At 44.3% G+C, this 18,141-nt stretch overlaps 2 protein-coding genes across 2 annotated transcripts in view; both read left to right on the forward strand.

The window, feature by feature from the left end:
* Positions 1-8,023, forward strand: part of GNB5 (G protein subunit beta 5) — a 34,162-nt gene extending 26,139 nt beyond the window's left edge. Inside the window, exons 8-11 of the mRNA XM_019968839.2 lie at positions 1,615-1,663; positions 3,270-3,366; positions 4,252-4,418; positions 5,746-8,023. Of these exons, the coding sequence (XP_019824398.1) occupies positions 1,615-1,663; positions 3,270-3,366; positions 4,252-4,418; positions 5,746-5,757 (325 nt within the window). The 3' untranslated portion in view covers positions 5,758-8,023. The remainder of the gene's footprint in view (positions 1-1,614; positions 1,664-3,269; positions 3,367-4,251; positions 4,419-5,745) is intronic.
* Positions 8,024-14,766: 6,743 nt separating this feature from the next.
* On the forward strand, positions 14,767-17,185 carry BCL2L10 (BCL2 like 10). The gene is made up of 2 exons (XM_019967847.2): positions 14,767-15,226; positions 16,951-17,185. The coding sequence occupies exons 1-2, from the start codon at positions 14,792-14,794 to the stop codon at positions 17,071-17,073; spliced, it is 558 nt and encodes a 185-aa protein (XP_019823406.2). The 5' UTR covers positions 14,767-14,791; the 3' UTR covers positions 17,074-17,185.
* Positions 17,186-18,141: the final 956 nt, after the last annotated feature.

Genomic DNA, 18,141 nt, shown 5'->3' on the forward strand with positions numbered 1-18,141 from the left:
GTATTATAGCCAGTTAGAAGGCTGTTGTGTGAGTTCCAGATAGAAGTGATGGTGGCTGAAACTAAAGAAGACACAGTGAGGATAGAAATGTCTAGAATTGGGAAGGATTTGAGATTTTACCCTGATTGCAGGCTATCAAGTAAGGCTTCCAGAGTTTCATGGGTGCTGGTAAAAGGCATAAGATTCCTGGGTTAGAGATGAAGGATAGTTGATTACTAATAGTGATGGTGGTAGCTATGCTAGTTATCCAAGCTCCAGTATCACAGGGTGACATGAAAAGGACTAAATGACACCTGCACATTCAAGGGGTTGCATTTCAGGAGGAGAATCCTGAGCTCAGGGAACCTGAATCTGTTATAAGGGACATAAACCCTGATCCATTTGCTAAATCCAGGAGGGTTGGAAGCAGTGCAGGGAGAAGGCAATGGTTGCACATGGATTCTGGAGTTCTGTCTTGGGCTAGCCAAGCTTGAGATGCTATTGTATGACCAAGTGGAGACGTCAAGTAGGTAGCCGGATCTGGGAACTGGATTCCAAGAGAGAGGTCAGGAGTTAACATATACATTTGGAAGATGGCACCATCAGGACAGCATTTAAAGTGTAACCACTGAAGAATCTTCATTATACTTAGAGGAAAGCACTAGACTTATTCCCCTTAAAAGCTAGAACACAGTAAGAATAATTACTTTATTAGTAGAAATGTTAATAAGAATTTTCTAGCTCACTGACCTTAAATGTAGGAAGGGGAAAAAACTATCATTTTTTGCAGATGTGTAGAGAGTACCTAGAAAATCCAAGGAAATAATTTGAGAAATTACTACAGTAAGTGAAGTTATTAAGATACAAGATAGACTATAAAGCTACAAAAATAAATTCCTATATATTCATGAAATAACAGCTTAAAATTGCATATTCTCTCACCCATGCTGTCCCCTCAACCCAGAACCCTCTTCTAATATTCATCAGGTCTCAACTTACAGTACCCTCTCTCCAGAGGCCTGATTATTGAGGAGAGGATGACTGTAACAGTAATCATATCATTAATTGCATTCATTTTATCTGGCCCCATGCCATTTTTTTGTGTGTATACTGTCTTATTCAGTCTTTACAATAGGAAGTGTGCATTATCCTCCTCACTTTTCAGATGAAGAAACTGAGGCTGGGCCAGTCGAAGTCGCTTGCCAAAAGTACCCCCTGTAGTGAGTGGCCAGTGTAGTCCCCTTTCATCCAATTGCAGCGTCTGTGTTTGTAAGCACTGTCTTATCCCTGACCTCTGGCCAAGCCTTTGGAATGGGGTGTGTGATCAAGGGAAAGTAAGGATATAGGCATCTGCCTGTGTTCAGTGTCAGATACAAATAGACATATTGTCTCATTTATCCTCACCAACACTCTGCAAGGCCAGTGTCACTGTCCCCTGTTTACAGAGAAGAAACTAAGGTAGGCCAGTGGGGCCTCCCTGCTGAGCCTCCGTTTCTGGTCTCTGTAATGAGTAGTCCTTGTGTCCCTAGAGTCCGAGGGCCCAGCGTGGGCCGGCCTTCCAAGAGGCTTCTGATGGTCACCCAGGATTGGGAATCACGGCTCTAAGTGCCTTCTCCCCACACTTCCTCTCTGCAGGTACTACCCAAGTGGAGATGCCTTTGCTTCAGGATCAGATGATGCTACGGTATGTTTAAGTCCTCAAGAGCTTTTCCTATTTGAAGGAGAGATATGCTGACTTAATTTTATGTTTCAAAAATAATTGTTTTCCTGATTACAGAACTGATATGACTTCTATAAAGAAAACTTAGGGGGAAAAAACTAAATTTTGTTAATCATTCTATACAAGAAAAATCACAGTTGAGTAAATTCCTTTCTGTCTTTTTAGTTTTTAAACAAATGCTGTTTTATAATTTGCTTTTTGCACTTAGCAATAGATTGTGAACATTTTCTCATGCCAATAAATACTTTCCTACATTATATATTCTTAATGATTGAATAGTTTTCCATATTATGGATATGTCATCATTTACTAACCAATCTTCAATCTGGGGACATTTAGGGTTTTTTTTAGGGTTTTTTTTCCCTGTTAAAAACTCTGCTATAAGCAAGTATTTTTGGTACCTCTCTTATTGTTTCCTTAGGATGAATTCTCATACATAAACTTGATGAGTCAAAAACTGGCCTAATTTTAAGTCTTTTGATACTAGTTGCAAAATAATGTTGACCTGTTTTTCAGTAGGCACAACCTTACTATGCTCTCAAAATAGCAAATATCTTATTAAATAATGAATTTCACCTTAGTTTGCTATTGTGAAAGAAATGACAAGGAATAGACTGAGAGTTTGTTAATAATGAAAATTTAAAACTTCTGTATGCCAAAGAATATTTAACAAAATATAAGGGCATAGATTTTGGGAATTTTAAAAGCTTTCCTTATCCTTTGTAATTTCTTGGAAACAATTCTAAGGATTCCATTCCTTAGCTATTCTGAGAAAATATTAAAGATACGTATAAAGATTTTGATAGCAGAATGATCATGGCTTCCTCATAATTTTATTTATAAAAGAGAAAAATTAGACACAATCAAGACACTTAGCAGAGTATGGCTAAGTAGATTCTGATCTATCCACATGAGGAATATAACAACCACGTTAATCCTATTTTTTGAAGATTATTATTGAAGCAATAATGAAACAGCCACCCCATTTAAATCCACACGTAAAATAGATTAAGACTGGGACTTCCCTGATGGTCCAGTAGCTAAGACTCCGAGCTCCCAATGCAGGGGTCGCAGGTTTGATCCCTGATAAAGGAACTAGATCTCACGTGTTTCAATTAAAGATGCTACATGCCACAATAAAGACTGAAGACCCTGTGCGTGCCACAACTAAGCTGTTGCAGCCAAATAAGTAATTTTTTTAAAGTAGATTAAAACTGAAGGAAATAGCCAGGTGTTAGTAAATATCTCTAGGATTTCCTTCTTTATGCATTTCTGAGATTTTCTGAATTTTCTACAATGAACACATATTCCTTATCAGAAAAAAAGAAGGCTTACATTTTGTTTTTTGTACTAAAGAAATCTGCATTTGCTGTTTCTTCGAGTCTCCAGTGCTTCATGGGGATATAATAAGAATTGGGATTGAGGAAGAAAACACTGAGAGAAAGAGAAAGGTTTTCCCCCTGACCCTCAAACCACACAAGCTACCGGCACCTGCCTGTAGCTCTGTGATCACTGATGCACCAAACAGGACCCAGAAACAAGTGCCTCTTTGTCCTCTTTGTCACCCCAGTGTCGCCTCTATGACCTCCGGGCAGACAGGGAGGTCGCCATCTATTCCAAAGAGAGCATCATCTTTGGAGCTTCCAGCGTGGACTTCTCCCTCAGTGGTAAGGTTTTCCTGGGACTGTGAAACGGGACCTCAGAGAATCCGTCAGGCTTCCCCTCAGCTGAACTTCCTATGGCTCCACCTGCTGAGAGTCTAGCCTGCACTGGTTTTCCTCCAATGCATTTTTGACACCACATTTTGCCCAGCCTGAAGCAGCTTCCCCAGTCCATACATGAAGGCTGGGCCCATCTAACACTCTTCTTCAGAACAATGATATATCAGAACTCCATCTGCTATGCCTTTAGGCATTTCCTCTCCAGCCTTCCATTTCCCCCTTGACACTTGAAAAGGGACTTTTTTCAGAGGTGGAAGGAGTGAAGCGAGAGTCCCCTTCTTGTTGCCCCGAAGCTCACGTCGCCTCTGCCTTCGCAGCTGGAGAGGCTACCAGGGAAAGTCAGGGCAGCACTGGCACATTGTGTCCGTGGACCATTCAGTTCTCCCAGACACCTTCCAGTCATGCAGCTGTGCCTTTGTGCTGCTGCTGCTCCCTGGAACATCATCTTCCCTCCCTTCTCTGCATGGCAAACTCCTATTCAACTCTCCAAGGCCAACTCAGATAGTGCTTCTCCCATAGTATCCTCTTTGATCACCTTGCCTCTGTGATCACATAGCACTTAACACATAGCTGAGCACTTCCATTACAGCCCCTTCCACACAGCGTGCAATGATACATGAGTCAGCCCGCCCACCATCACCCTCCACAGGGGCCAGCAACTGTGCTTTCTCCTCTTTGAATCCCCAGGGCAAACCACAATGCCTGGTATACAGTGGGCACTAAAGCACTGTTTATTGAATGAATGAGTGAACGAGCACATGAATGAGCGTCATGAAAAGAAAATCAAAAGGAAGGAGCTGGTTGAGTAACCATGTTACCTCTTGCTTTAAGGTCGCCTGCTGTTTGCTGGATACAATGATTATACCATCAACGTCTGGGATGTCCTCAAGGGGTCTCGAGTCTCCATCTTGTTTGGACATGAAAACCGTGTTAGTACTCTACGAGTTTCCCCTGATGGGACTGCCTTTTGCTCAGGATCATGGGATCATACCCTCAGAGTAAGAGAAGCTTTTTCTACATTACTGTGTGTGTGAGAGCAGGCGGGATTGGTCTTCTTGAAAGCAGAGAGGTCAGAGTAAGCTAGGATGGGCCTGGGCAGCCAAAAGAGAGCTCTAATTTCAAGTCTGTAGCCACAGAGGAATGATTTGCCTTGGGAGGTAGTGAGTTTCCCATCAATGCAGGTATTCCAACACAGATACCCTAAAAGTCTGATTCCAGCCTGTGACAAATCCAATTTCCAATCTCACCTCCCAGGAGCACCAGGATCCTTATCCCAGTCACAGACCCCTGTGAAGTTCACACAGAGGCTTCAGGAGACCTATGAAGTCTGTGCAGTTACATGCTAAATTGTGTATATGTGTGCATTTTTCCAGGAATAGTGTCCATATGGCTTTATTAGATTCTCAAAGAGCTCCATGACTGTGTCAGGTGTTAGCTCCCTAGAAATGCCACCAAAATAACTGTTCAGCAAGCAAAACTTACTTCACTGTGGAAGATCACAAGCTTGACAGTCATCTTAGCATTTCAGAAGGAGAGAGCAAAGGCAGATATTTATCTGCCAAAGGTTTTAGGGGTCTGATTGAAGGTAAATCTTTTGATGGAGGGACTTAAGTAGGATTGAACAAATTTGGGACATAGCTTAAGATTGTTTGCTGGACACAGGGTCAGGGGAGGGAGAGAATTTCAAAGACTGTCTAGAAAAGTAGCTGGTCATTTGATGCTGCATATTATCCTAAGAAGTGTATGTCATTTCTAAAATGAGTAATTGAATAGTCCAGTCTTAGGATAAATGGATTTTTTTCAAAATTCATGAAATAAACAGTGAAGTTGTGATTCCATCATCCTGGGCAAGAGTTTGATAAATTAATAAAGCCATGTCAGTATACCCAGAGAGCTGGATGCGTACAGAGAATTCCAGTTGTCAGTCTAAGAATTACCATTCCTTAGCAAGGGGGCCTGGAGAAGGAAATGGCAACCCACTCCAGTGTTCTTGCCTGGAGAATCCCAGGGACGGGGGAGCCTGGTGGGCTGCCATTTATGGGGTCGCACAGAGTCGGACACGACTGAAGCGATTTAGCAGCAGCAGCAAGGGGGCCACAGATGCCCTTCAGACAGTTAACTAAGGGAGAGGGAAGGCGAGGGCCAAAGAAGCGCGTTTGAGTCGCTAGGAATGAAGTATTATCCTTCTGAGACATGTGAGTGCTCTATTTTGGATGCAGTGTGTATGTTTGTGTATTAAAAATTTTGATTTTCTGTCTTTAAACTCAGGTTTTACAAATGTCAACTGGAAAACAGACTGAATATTGTCTGTCTGTGTCTTTGCAGGTCTGGGCTTAATCACAGTGCACATGGGCACCTGAAAATAGAACCTGAACTCATCACATGTAAATAGATCTTACTTCTAGAGGGTCTGAGAGTTTCTTGCAACTTAGCTTCAAGTGAGCAGCTCCGTGACTGACAGTTCACCAAACGCCTCCAACATTACTATTAAAACCATCACCCTGGAAAGATCCCGGTGTGAACCTCCAACACTATGAAAACACCTTCCAGCACAGTGTTTTTCATTTTGAACATTTTTGCAAATATATCTGTTTTTAAGATTATTATAAATTATACTAGTCTCAACTCATTCTCTATTCCTGGTAGAATTCTACTATTCCCAGTAGAATTGACCATTTACTATATCCCGTTTTGTTTCCTGGAATCAAGATTTTTTTTTTGGAGCACTTTAAAAGCTGATTTTTCTTAGTGTGCATTCTGACATTTGAAACCTTCCCCAGGAACTGCTGATTTTAATGGACTATGTGAGGACCACGTTACTTGGTCTTAGAAGAAAATTCCAATTCCAAATGTAATAAGACAAAATCAGTTCTTTTACATGTGTTTTTATTGTGAAAGTATCCTTTTCAGCCTTGCTTCCTCTTGTCTTTTTTTTTCAGGTAAAACATTTCCGTGTCACAAATGAAGCAGAGATATGGGTAGAATAGACAGGTTTGATCTGTGTTTCTTGTGATGGTGGCTTGTATCGGGAGGACGGGACATTTTCTGTCATTAGAGGGAAAAGCTGAGTGCTGTTTGGGACACAAACGCTTCTCAGAGGAACCAAAACCGTTCTATGTGGGAACAGAGGACAGTAAACTTATTTAAAAACCTATTTGTGGTATTAGATGTATTAGGATTAGTAGCATCTACTCAAGCTAAAGTGAATCTTGTCCATATCAATTATACTCATATTTATTGCATTGCAAGTGTAATTACATACACAGATTGTTAGCTCTTGAATGATGATGTCTTTGCTTCACTTATATGGAGGAAAAAAACATAATATCCTGCCTTTATTTAAAATTCAGCAGATCCTTCTGGAAGATACCAAGTGCTTTAGTTGTAGGATCCCTTATTTTCAAGTGTAGAAGCTTATCCTTTGTTTTAGAAAATTCCTCATTCATAAAGACGGGATTCATCACTTAGGGAAATAAAAGGTCACCTCAAACCAAAAACCATTCCTGGGTGAGGCTTGCCCTCTGGGTGGTTGGGTCTGCCGGGCCATGTCCTTGTGTTGTCTGAGGGCTGTGTGTGCTGAGTCCCCCAGATCCTCGGTCCCCTCTCATGGCTCTGCTGCAGCCTGGCCCTTCTCCTTCTCTTCCCTTCTCTCTTCTGGCTTTGCAGGCCCAGCCCCAGGTTCTGCTGCTTGCAGAGGCCCTTCCAGACCTGGAGCCATCTGATAGGCCTGTAAACCTCAGGGGGTGCACCAGGCCCACCGGCAAAACTACTCATTCAGATATCAAAATGAGTCAGAAATTCCCCAGGCCAGCTTTTCCATAAACTCTTAAAATAAACATAATGGTTATATTCAATCATTTGCCAAGAAAACATTTACTAAGGGTTTTACTACACAGTAGGTCCTGGAGTAGAGAGAGACCATGTGAAAGGCTCCTACTCACCTCCCCCAACCTGCACCCACTCCATCTCTGCTGCTCTACCCACCTTGAGAACAAGACAGAAGATGGGCCAGAGCATAGCCCAGAGGGACACCTTTCAGCACCTTCTCCATTTAGCAGACTCCATTCTGATCAGGGGCTCAGGGAAATGGGCAGCAGGTCCACCCAGTTCCTGCCAGCTGCTGAAGTGCTGGCCCCACAACGTGTCCTGTGAAATCCCCAAGCTCCGCTCCCAGAAGGTTCTCCCGAGTTTGTTCCTGGGCTCCTCATTATGGTACTTCCTTCCCTGTCTCCCACAGACCCTTCCATGTGTCTGCACTCTGACCTCGACCTCCCAGAAGTGAAGAAGACAGGGCAAAGGAGAAGTCACTCAGATGCAAGCAAATTCAATGTATATTTGGAGAGGTGGGAGGTATCATCAGTATATGTGCAAAGTAGTCCCTAACTTTACAATCAGAAAAGTGACTTTCAGGGCCCTAAGAAAGTATTCCCTCCAACACTCACCCCCATGGTCAGTAAGCCACCTCCCCTATAAGTATTTAGTCTCACTTGGGTGTTGTTCAGTAGTATTATTGATGAAATACGTGGTTGGGAATATACAGACTACATGGAGATTCAGGGATTAAACTTTAGGTAATAAATTGTATTTTGCATATTGAAAATAATACTGAGTGGAGTTTGTTAATCAGGCTTTCTTTTTTTTTAGAAGACTAGGAGGCAAAGGTCCTAAACCATTGTGGTGAAGGGGCCAAACAGATGTGCCCACTGGTGTGCACAGCCTTGGACACCCCCTTTCCAGCCAGCGAAGAGAAAGGTTAGGCAGAGAAGGGGTTTAACAAGGAGGTGTGTGATGACAGGTGGTGTGGGACATACCTGTGCACTAAAACCAAGGCAGCTGCTTTGAGGGAGCGGGCGGCTGGCCTCCCAGAAGCGGGTCTGGGTTCGGGGTTCTGCAGTGAGCCCGGGGCCAGAGCAGGCACCCATTATCCACTTCCCTCTTCCTATCCTGGGCCTCCTCCACACCCTTCCCTGCATTGTAAGTGACTTTAAAAGAGCACAAGATGTAAGGGCCGTTGCAACCTGGCCTCCTAGTTGCTTGGCCATCTGGCTAGAAGGTGATCCTGCTAACCCTTGATTGATCTTAAGAGGGGGACAGCATAGGGACAAAGGTTTAGACCGAGCTTTTCCACTTTTACAGGATATATAATATCTAAATGCCTCTCAGCCTCAGTTTCCTCATCTAGGAAATGGGAGAGCTCTAAAGTTCCTTCCCTCTTACCTTTGCTGTTCTCATCCTCTCCCTTCCAACTCCTCCTGTCCCTTCTCCCACATTCTTCCCCTTGTCCTCCCATCTTCCCCCTCCTCTCTCTCCTTATTTCCCCTCTTTCCTTGTCTCTCTCCTCCTCCTCCTCCCTCTCCCCCTCCTCCTCCTCCCTCTCCCCCTCCTCCCTACTCTCCTCCTTTTTCATTCTTTCCTCTCCTCTCACCCATACAGTCCCTACTCATGTATCAAAATAGTAATTATTAAAGATTCATCTAGGCTAGTGGTTCTCAATGTTTTCATCTAAAGATATCTCTACACTCTTAAAAATTATTGAGGACCCAAAGAGCTTCTTGTTTATGTGGCTTATATCTATCAATATTTATCATATTAGAAATGAAAACTGAGAAAAATGATGAAACACAGGATTCCAGAAGCACATATTCTACCACCCATCAGTAGCTCTTGAAAACTCCTGAGAAAATCAGAGTTTTAAAAGCCACACGTACAAAAAAGGAGTCAGTATTATTGTGAAAATAGTTTTGACTTTGGAGAGTCCCCTGGAAAGACTCCCAGGGTCATACTGACTTTGAAAGCAGCATACCTGGGCACAGAGAGGCAGTGGGCAAGGCAAGAGACCAGCGGGGGCTGTCTCTTTGACAGTCTTTTCAAAGGAAGACCCTTGGGATTCTGGGGTAAGCCCAACTGCTGAGTTCAAAGATTAACTGGCACTGGGATTGGAGCTTCCCTCCAAGCCTAGGATTGCTGACTGAGCAGGCATTTGTAGATCTGCGTTCCCCACATGTGCCCACTGGCTCAACAGCAAGTTGAACACACAGACCCTAAGGCCCCTCCCTGGAGATCAGGATAAGGCAGGACTGAAGTGGGCTGGGAATTCTGATGAGGGGGCAAGCTGGGGAAGGGTCTCAGTGAATCTTCTTGTCTGTAGATCCTTTGGGAGCACGTGCTCTCTCACCAGTGAGAGGGGAGAATCAGATCAGTCTTCAGAGCATCTGCCAACGCCTTTTTCTCTAACCAGGGCTTGGTGCTAGCTAGGCTGGCCTTCAGGACTGGTCAGTCTCCACGGTGCGTGGACTTACAGTAATTCTGGTGAAAGAAGTGAAATGAATATGTTTCTGTAGTTGCGAAAAGGATGCAGACCCTCCAGGGAGGAGATGGGATCAGAAATAATGTGCTGGTTGATTTAACCACATACATAAGAAAAACTCAGTGCAAATATGGTATGAACATTTATGCAAAGACTGTGACAACAAAAATTGCCTATCTTTGAACCCCAGGTTATCTGACCAACACACCACTGGGGAATGCTTAACATTTGCCTGGTTACTCATGTAAACCAGGAACCAGAAGTCGCTGTCTGTGTTCCCCAGTAATAGGTGGCCTTCCCCTCCTAGGCGTGTACCTGAGGGAAATGAAAACATGTCCACACAGAAACTTGAGCACAAATGTTCAGAGCAGCTCAAAGTGGAGCAATTCAAAGGTTCAACTGCTGATGAATGGATAGCCAAAATGTGGTCTATCTATACAATGGGATATTTTTTAGCAATACAAAGGAATTAAGTACTGATTCAAGCTCCAACATGGATGAGCTTTGAAAACATACCAGGTAAAAGAAGCCGGGCACACAGGACCCCATAGTGAATGATTCCATTTACACGAAATGTGCCACTTTCATGATAGGCAGATCCATAGCGACAGAAAGTAGATCAGTGGTTACTGAGGAGATTGGATATCCTTTGAGATAATGAAATTACACAGTGGTGATGGTTGCACTACTGGGAATATACTACAACCCACTGAAATCTATAAAAGTGAATTTTGTGGTATTATGAATTATATCACAACAAAGCTGTTAAAATGTATATGAAAAAATAGTAGGTGGTCTCTAGCTACTTTCAGTATTTTAAAATCAAAACCAGAAACTGTATAGGTAAGACTCACCAAAAATGTCACAAATTGCATTTGGGTTAGAAGTGGTGCTAGTGAGCCTGGTAACCTTGATCAATTCATATTAATAATATAAGCTCCTCTGTAAAGAGCTTTTACTATGTGCCAAGCAGTATGCTAAAGCCTTTGTACATACCAACTCATGTAACCCTTGTAACAACCTATGATGCAGACAGTTCATCACATTCATTTCTTACATTAGGAAATTGAGGCCGGGAGAGCTGAAAAACTTTTTTCACAGTTGCACAGCTTCCAAGTGGCAGAGCGGAGATTATAGCCAAGTCTGACTGCAAACTGGATAAGAAGTTCTGTGTGGAGGTTATTTATTCATTTGTTTGATTCAGCTGATATTAACCAATGGCAGGGCCAGAAGATTTACTACTAACACCCAGGCTACTCCAAATCTAAGAAACAACTGTGCTTGCTGCTAAAATAAAAAGTTCAAAAATGTAAAATCATGACTCCCGTGAAAATAAAACATGAACCTATATCAAAACATTTAACTTAATAAGGGAACTCATAAGATGTCCCAACCAGCTCAGTTTGACAAGGTTTATATTCCCTTCTGGCAAAATTCATTTCTCACCACATCAGAATCGCTGGCACTTGCAGATCAGGCCCTCGAGAGGGAGTTCTGTTATGGCCACATCCTCTGTCTCTGCTGCATGGCCTCTTCATTCATGGGCATTCATAGAGCAGGCACCATGGCAGCTGTGTAAAGAAGCTCTCTGATAGCCACATAGCACAGAATTTTGTCTACTTGATTAGTGAGATCCTCTATAGTGGCCACCCTTTGGAGGCATTGACATGGGAGACAACTGTCTTCAATCTGCACCTGTTTAGAGGGGTTCACCCACATATCTGTGTCCAAGATTTCCTTGTCACCAGTCTTCAAGGTCCTGACCATTCAGCCAAACCAGCAGCAGCTGCCCAAGTATCAGTGTAGGTCTCTACTCTAGCCATCTCTCACCCCAGACTTAGGGTAAAGTCATATATCCTGCTTCAATTTCTAACCAGTGGGAGGATTTTCCTTCACCACTGTCTTCACAAGCCCCCGGACCCTGAGCAGAGCTATAAGGCTCTAGCCATCCACTTTCATGTGGTACCAGCATATCATATACACCTATCTACAATATATCAATAACCTCAGATATGCAGATGACACCACCCTAACGGTAGAAAGCAAAGCGGAACTAAAGAGCCTCTTGATGAAGGTGAAAGAGAAGAGTGAAAAAGCTGGCTTGAAACTCAACATTCAAAAAACTAAGACCATAGCATCTGGTCCCATCACTTCATGGCAAATAGATGGGGAAAAAATGGAAACAATGACAGACTTAATTTTATTGTGCTCCAAAATCACTGTGGGCAGTGACTTCAGCCATGAAATTAAAAGACACTTGCTCCTTGGAAAAAAAGCCATGACAAACCTAGGCAGTGTAGTAAAAAGCAGAGACATCACTTTGCTGACAAAGGTCTGTATAACCAAAGCTGTGGTGTTTCCACCACATGTAGTCATGTATAGATATGAGAGTTGGACCATAAAAAAGGCTGAGTGCTGAAGATTGATGCTTTCAAACTGTGGTGCTGGAGAAGACTCTTGAGAGTCCCTTGAACAGCAAGGAGATGAAACCAGTCAATCCCAAAGGAAATCAACCCTGCACATTCATTGGAAGGACTGATGCTGGAGCTGAAGCTCCAATATTTTGGGCACCTGATGTGAAGGCCTAACTCATTGGAAAAGACCCTGATGCTGGGAAAGATTGGGGGCAGAAGGACAAGGGGGTGACAGAGGATGAGATGGTTGGATGGCATCATCGACTCAGTGGACATGAGTTTGAGCAAACTCTGGGAGATTATGAAGGACAGTGAAGCCTGGTATGCTGCTGTTCATGAGGTCGGACATGACTGAGCAACTAAACAACAACACAACATCTACAATCCAGGCTTGAGTTCTTGTCCCTCAGTCAACTTGTCATAAGCAACTCCCTGGAGGCCATAGGCATGGAATGAGGGGGCAAAGCAACAGGAGTTGGTGTTGCAATGATCTGAGCCACCTACCTATACAATCCTACGTCAAGGACCTGAGTTCAGTCTCTTACATACCATTTCTATGATAGATTGCTACTGGGCATGCCTAACTTTATAACCAGATAGGTCCAACAGCATCCATATTATGATGAGATCTCAAACTTCATGATCACCTCATTCAGCTTCTACCAAGACTGAGTAGCAAGCCAGAACCTGCTTCTCAAAAGGAGAATGCTGCTGCTGCTGCTAAGTCGCTTCAGTCGTGTCCGACTCTGTGCGACCCCACAGACAGCAGCCCACCAGGCTCCCCCCGTCCCTGGGATTCTCCAGGCAAGAACACTGGAGTGGGTTGCCATTTCCTTCTCCAATGTGTGAAAGTGAAAAGTGGAAGTGAAGTCCCTCAGTCGTGTCTGACTCCTAGCGACCCCGTGGACTGCAGCCTACCAGGCTCCTCCGCCCATGGGATTTTCCAGGCAAGAGTACTGGAGTGGGGTGCCATTGCCTTCTCCCCAAAAGGAGAATAGTTACTGGCAAAAGAGGACATAGATTTGCTTTAAAATCCTACAGGTCTGCACTGCAATGCTACTGGTGCTCGTCAGAGATTCCATCCAGCTTCCCTGTTTGACACTTCAAGTATCATTGGATCTGTTGGATCATAAGACCCAAGTAGTACAGCAGCTTGTTGTTGCCGATTAGTCACCCCATGGACTGTAGCCCACCAGGCTCCTCTGTCCATGGGCTTTCCCCGGCAAGAATACTGCATTGGGTTGCCATTTCCGTCTCCAAGGTATCTTCCCAACCCAGGGACTGAACTCACATCTCCTGCATTGCAGGCAGATCCTTTACCACTGCACCACCTGGGAAATCAGCTCGTGCTGCAGCCTGAACAGCTGCAGAGCCTTCTCTTGTTTTACTCCTAAGTCCACCAGCCTGTAGATGCATTGAGGTTGCATACTCAGATGTGTATGTTCCCTCCAAAGTGACCTACCAAGTTCGTGCCTCTTTCTTTTTGTAGGTGATACAAGTTACAGCTATTCATCTTTCACCCTGGTGGGGATATTTCAAACTGCTCCAGACCAATGAACCCTCTCAAATTTCACAGCTGATACCAATTCTGTGTCTGCCTGAGTCCATTCAGGAGAAAGAAGCCATGGAGTAACATGAACAGAGAAAGATTAAGTATAAGAAGTACATTAACTATAATAGGGGAGTGGAGTAATGAGGGATTGGCTAGTAAAAAGTGGAGAATTTTAAGTAATATAAGGATGTAGCTATAAGAAACAGCCAAAAGCTGAATAATTCTATTATAGCCACAGTTTAACTGTGCTGGGATTGGCCGTTTCTTTGTCCCATCACTTAGACTGTAGGGTCCTTAAGACCACATGCCGTGTTCTCCATTGTATCTCCAGTGCTAAGGGGGAGACCTAGCACCCCAAAGGCTAGGAGTAAATGAGTGAATGAATGAATGCACGAAAGTAGATAATATTGGTACTCTAGTAGCAACATGCAGGAGAATTATCCTGTTTCCTGTCCCGTATGGCCAGATTCCAACACACACCTGGATGCTTCCATCCAATCGGAGAAAATGCTGATAATACTTTCAAGGGAGTCACCAGTGGAGGGCTGTGTGTAGCCTTTGTCAACCTCTCCTAGTATGAAAGAAAGTGTTGGTGGCTCACTCATGTTCGGCTCATGAACTATAGGCCCCTAGGCTCCTCTGTCCATGGAATTCTTCAGGCAAGAATACTGGAGTGGGTAGCCATTCCCTTCTCCAGGGTACGTTCCCCACCTAGGGATCAAACCCTGGTCTCCTGGATTGCAGGCAGATTCTTTACCATCTGAGCCACCAGGGAACCTCTCCTAAAGGAGAGACAAGTCTAGCCCAGCTGCCCAGACTGTCCCCTCCGGGTTCTTAGTCCCCAAGCCGAAAGCTAAAAACAATAACCCCCAAAGAGTCTCACTCTGGCCCTGACTTCTATGTGAATCCATGCACACCACGGGGCCTCGGCTGTTCGGACCGGAACAAGTGTAGATGGGATTCCCATCAAAGGCGCCTCTCCAGACCTGGGAAAGCAACTGCCTGGGGGCGGGCTGAGCCGAGCCAATGCGAGAAGGGGCGGGGCGCCGGCAGGCCCAGAAAACAGGCCGGGGTCGGACCCCCGGTAGAGGCGGAGCCATGGTGGACCCGTTTAGGGAGCGCACCGCCCGGCTGCTGATGGACTACCTGGAGTTCTGCGCCCGGGAGCCGGGCACTCCAGCTCCTGCGCCGTCCACGCCTGAGGCTGCCGTGCTGCGCCACGTGGCCGCACGTATCCAGGAAGCAAATCGAAACGTCTTGCCCCTATACCGCCGCTGCCGCAGGCACCGCGTCGAGCTGGTGGCCAGGATGGCGCAGAGGCTACTCGACGAAGACCCTGGCCCCAGCTGGGGCCGCGTGGCCTCACTCGTAACCTTCGCGGGGTCGCTGCTGGAGAGGCCACCGCAGACGACCCGACGGCAGGAGAAGAGAGACGACGACGGCGTTAGCAGGGACTGTCGGCTCCTGGTGGCCCTTCTGTGTGCTCAGTTCTGCGAAAGGCACCGCGCCTGGCTGATGACTAACGGCGGCTGGGTGAGCGCGAAGGACGCGGGGCTGGTGGGCAGCCTGGGACGCGCCCACGCTGCCGGCTAGCAGAGGGACTCCAAGACGCCAGTCCTGTAGGGCATTCGTTTCAGCAGGACTGGGAAGTTTGGGGTGAAGTCTGACTTTCTGTACTGGTAGAGTCAGTTACCGAAACAGGCCTAGCTAGACAGCTCGCATACGAAACCATTCTGAAAAAGCATCAGGCCCTTCCCTTGACCACCTTTCGGTTTTAGGATGTGCTCGTGTTAGGTCTGGATGCTTTGTTTAGTTAAGTAGATCCCATAGTGATGAAGTCCGCAATGGGGTGACCTGGGCCAGATGGATTCTTTATACAGAACTTTTAGATGCAGCTTTGTTTATGGAGCCCACAGCTCTGCAGGTCAGAGCACCCCAGCCTAAAACATGAGAATGAAAAAGCAGCCCCTGGTCCGTCCCCACATCTCTCAGGAAGCGCTAAGGCGGAGGTGTCTGGGGGGTGGGGTGTGCACGTGCGCCCTGTGGTGGTGCTGACCTGAGGTTCCTTAACTTCTAATTTACTGCACTTAGCCTTCAATTGTGAGATCGCCTGTCGCCCTGGCTCTCAGCTGTAAGTCATTGATCACTGTGGTCTAGGCTGGAGCAGGAGTTTCACTGCTGCTCCATAACGAAGCCGATGATCAAGCAGAATCTGGCCAGCCTGCAGTAAGAGGGTAGAATGCCCTGCTGGGTTCTGAGCGAGACCCCTGCTTCTTTCTTCTCTTCCTTACTGGACTTGAAGCAATGACTGTAGTGACCCAAGTTACAGAAGAAATGCAGCCAAATTATTAAAACCAGCAATTAAAAACATGATCTAAAAAGCAATTGAAACATAATCGAAAAATAATCTAGGGAAGACACTGCACTGTTTGCAATTTCCTGACAGACCTGTATCGATGAATTGGGTTCCTTTTGTGGAGGAAGGATAGTACTGAGTCAGAACCTTGACCTTATACGAACAGTTTAAGGTGTTAGCATTAATGGCATCCTTTTGAGGGGATGGGGGCGTAGGTCTTCAAACTCTCCAGGCCTGTGAATTATCAGAAACTCACCTGAGCCATTAGTCTTAACAAGGCATTTGGCCCCCAAGGGCCTTCCACACGAAAGAGGAAGTTGATGGGGAGGTGGTGTTTTTTTTTTTTTCTCAACTTTTGGCTAATCACCATTGAGTAAGAAACAATCTTTTAATATCAAAATGCAGAAACTCTCCAATTGGGTAAAGAAGACGTGCCCACATCTCTCTCAGCTGCAGTTAAAATGCCACAGTCTGGATTTCAGGTCCCTTCCTGCCCATTTTTCTGAATGGAACTACTTGCTTTATTGTCTCAGGAGATACCTTTCAAGTTAGTAATTTGTCATTTTCCCAGATAGCATCTGTTTTGTGATCAGGAAAAAACAGGCTATAGTATTCTACTTTCTTCTTGGGTTTTGAAAGAAGTGAGTGAAAAGATGAGGATTCCCGCTCTAAGTGACAAAATCACGTCCTCTACGTTCTTCTACCTCCTGTGTTAGACAACTTCTTACAAACCCTAACTGAAAGATTCCTAATTACAAGTAACCTACTGGTCAGGACTTTTTTTTAACTTTTTAAATCCAGGAATTGTCTTAGTGTTTCGTCCAGAAGCACTGTGTGTTTAATTGAGTACAGGTTTTGAGTATTATGAAACAATCTAATTCTCTTCTCCCTCCCCTTTTAGGATGGATTTTGTCTCTTCTTCAGCCACTCATTCCAGCCATCTTGGGAAAGACAGCTGGTCTGGTTTTTCCTCTCATACTGGACAGCAATAATCATAATCTACTTCTGGATAAAATTATCGTGAGTTCTAAAATTCTTATTTCTACCTGCCTAACTCTGAGCAACCAAGCAAAATTGAAATGTGAAAGACCAAATCAGAGTAAACCACCTTCCGAGACATTTTTATCTGCATTCATGTAAGGTCGCAAGAGTCGGACACGACTGAGCGACTGATCTGACCTGATGTAAGGAGTCCTGCAGTGTTTCAGCCAGCGTTTTAACTCCTGACAACCCAGTATATTGGGACAAAGGCCCAAGTGGCTCTTTTTAAAATGGGGGACACAGGGGTCGAAAGGCTTATTGCTCCAAAGAATTACAGAAGAAACTGCTTACCATTAACTACGCAATATGGTGCTATTTGCTACATTTGGATAAGAGTGGATATGCGTCTCTCATCTATCCATGATTTCATGTGCTACTGCTGAGTGATTTGTCAAGGCAGTGTGTCTGGGGTGTAAAAGGATACCACAAGTTCCCTGAGTCACAGTCTGACAAAGAATGTAATAGTAAATCTTTTTAAAGGAATCCTTTCTAAATTCTTCTTGGTTTCTAGAGTTAATGTATTGAAATTTATTAAATTTTATTTTTTATTTCAATAAATTTTTAAATCTTAAGTTTTAATAAATTTATGCATCTTTTTCAAAAATGTAGTTGGTGTTGCTTGGGATTCAATAAGCCTTTATTCTTAGCAGTAACTTGACAGTTTCCTTTTATTGTCTCTTTAAATATAGCACAAACAATCATTTTAAACATTTAATCAATACACAAGTGCTTAGCAAGTCCTTATCTTTCACCTTCCATTCTGAATTCAGTTCATCAGTTGAAGTTGATGGAAAGAGAAAACTTGAAGCCTCTTAGATACTGTACCTGAGGCCTGTGAATTTAGAAGACAAAAGGTAGAAAACAGGAGGAAAACATACATATTTTATTTGTTGCTGTTTTTTACAGGGGACTTTATAGAAAACAAGTGAAAAAGAAACATACTTGGGCTTTGTATACCGTTTTAGCAGAGAATGGAATGACTAAACAAGGGATTCCCAGGTGGCTCAGTGGTAGAGAATCTACCTGCCAATGCAGGAAATGCAGGAGATGA

This window comes from Bos indicus, chromosome 10 (genome assembly GCF_029378745.1).
Source record: "Bos indicus isolate NIAB-ARS_2022 breed Sahiwal x Tharparkar chromosome 10, NIAB-ARS_B.indTharparkar_mat_pri_1.0, whole genome shotgun sequence".
Taxonomy (NCBI): domain Eukaryota; kingdom Metazoa; phylum Chordata; class Mammalia; order Artiodactyla; family Bovidae; genus Bos; species Bos indicus.

What these genes read in the sequence shown, in the direction of transcription:
- BCL2L10 (XM_019967847.2), top strand. Translation starts at nt 14,792, where the DNA reads ATGGTGGACCCGTTTAGGGAGCGCACCGCCCGGCTGCTGATGGACTAC. An exon ending in TGATGACTAACGGCGGCTGG is followed by an intron (nt 15,227 to 16,950) that starts GTGAGCGCGAAG and finishes CTCCCCTTTTAG; the next exon opens with GATGGATTTTGTCTCTTCTT.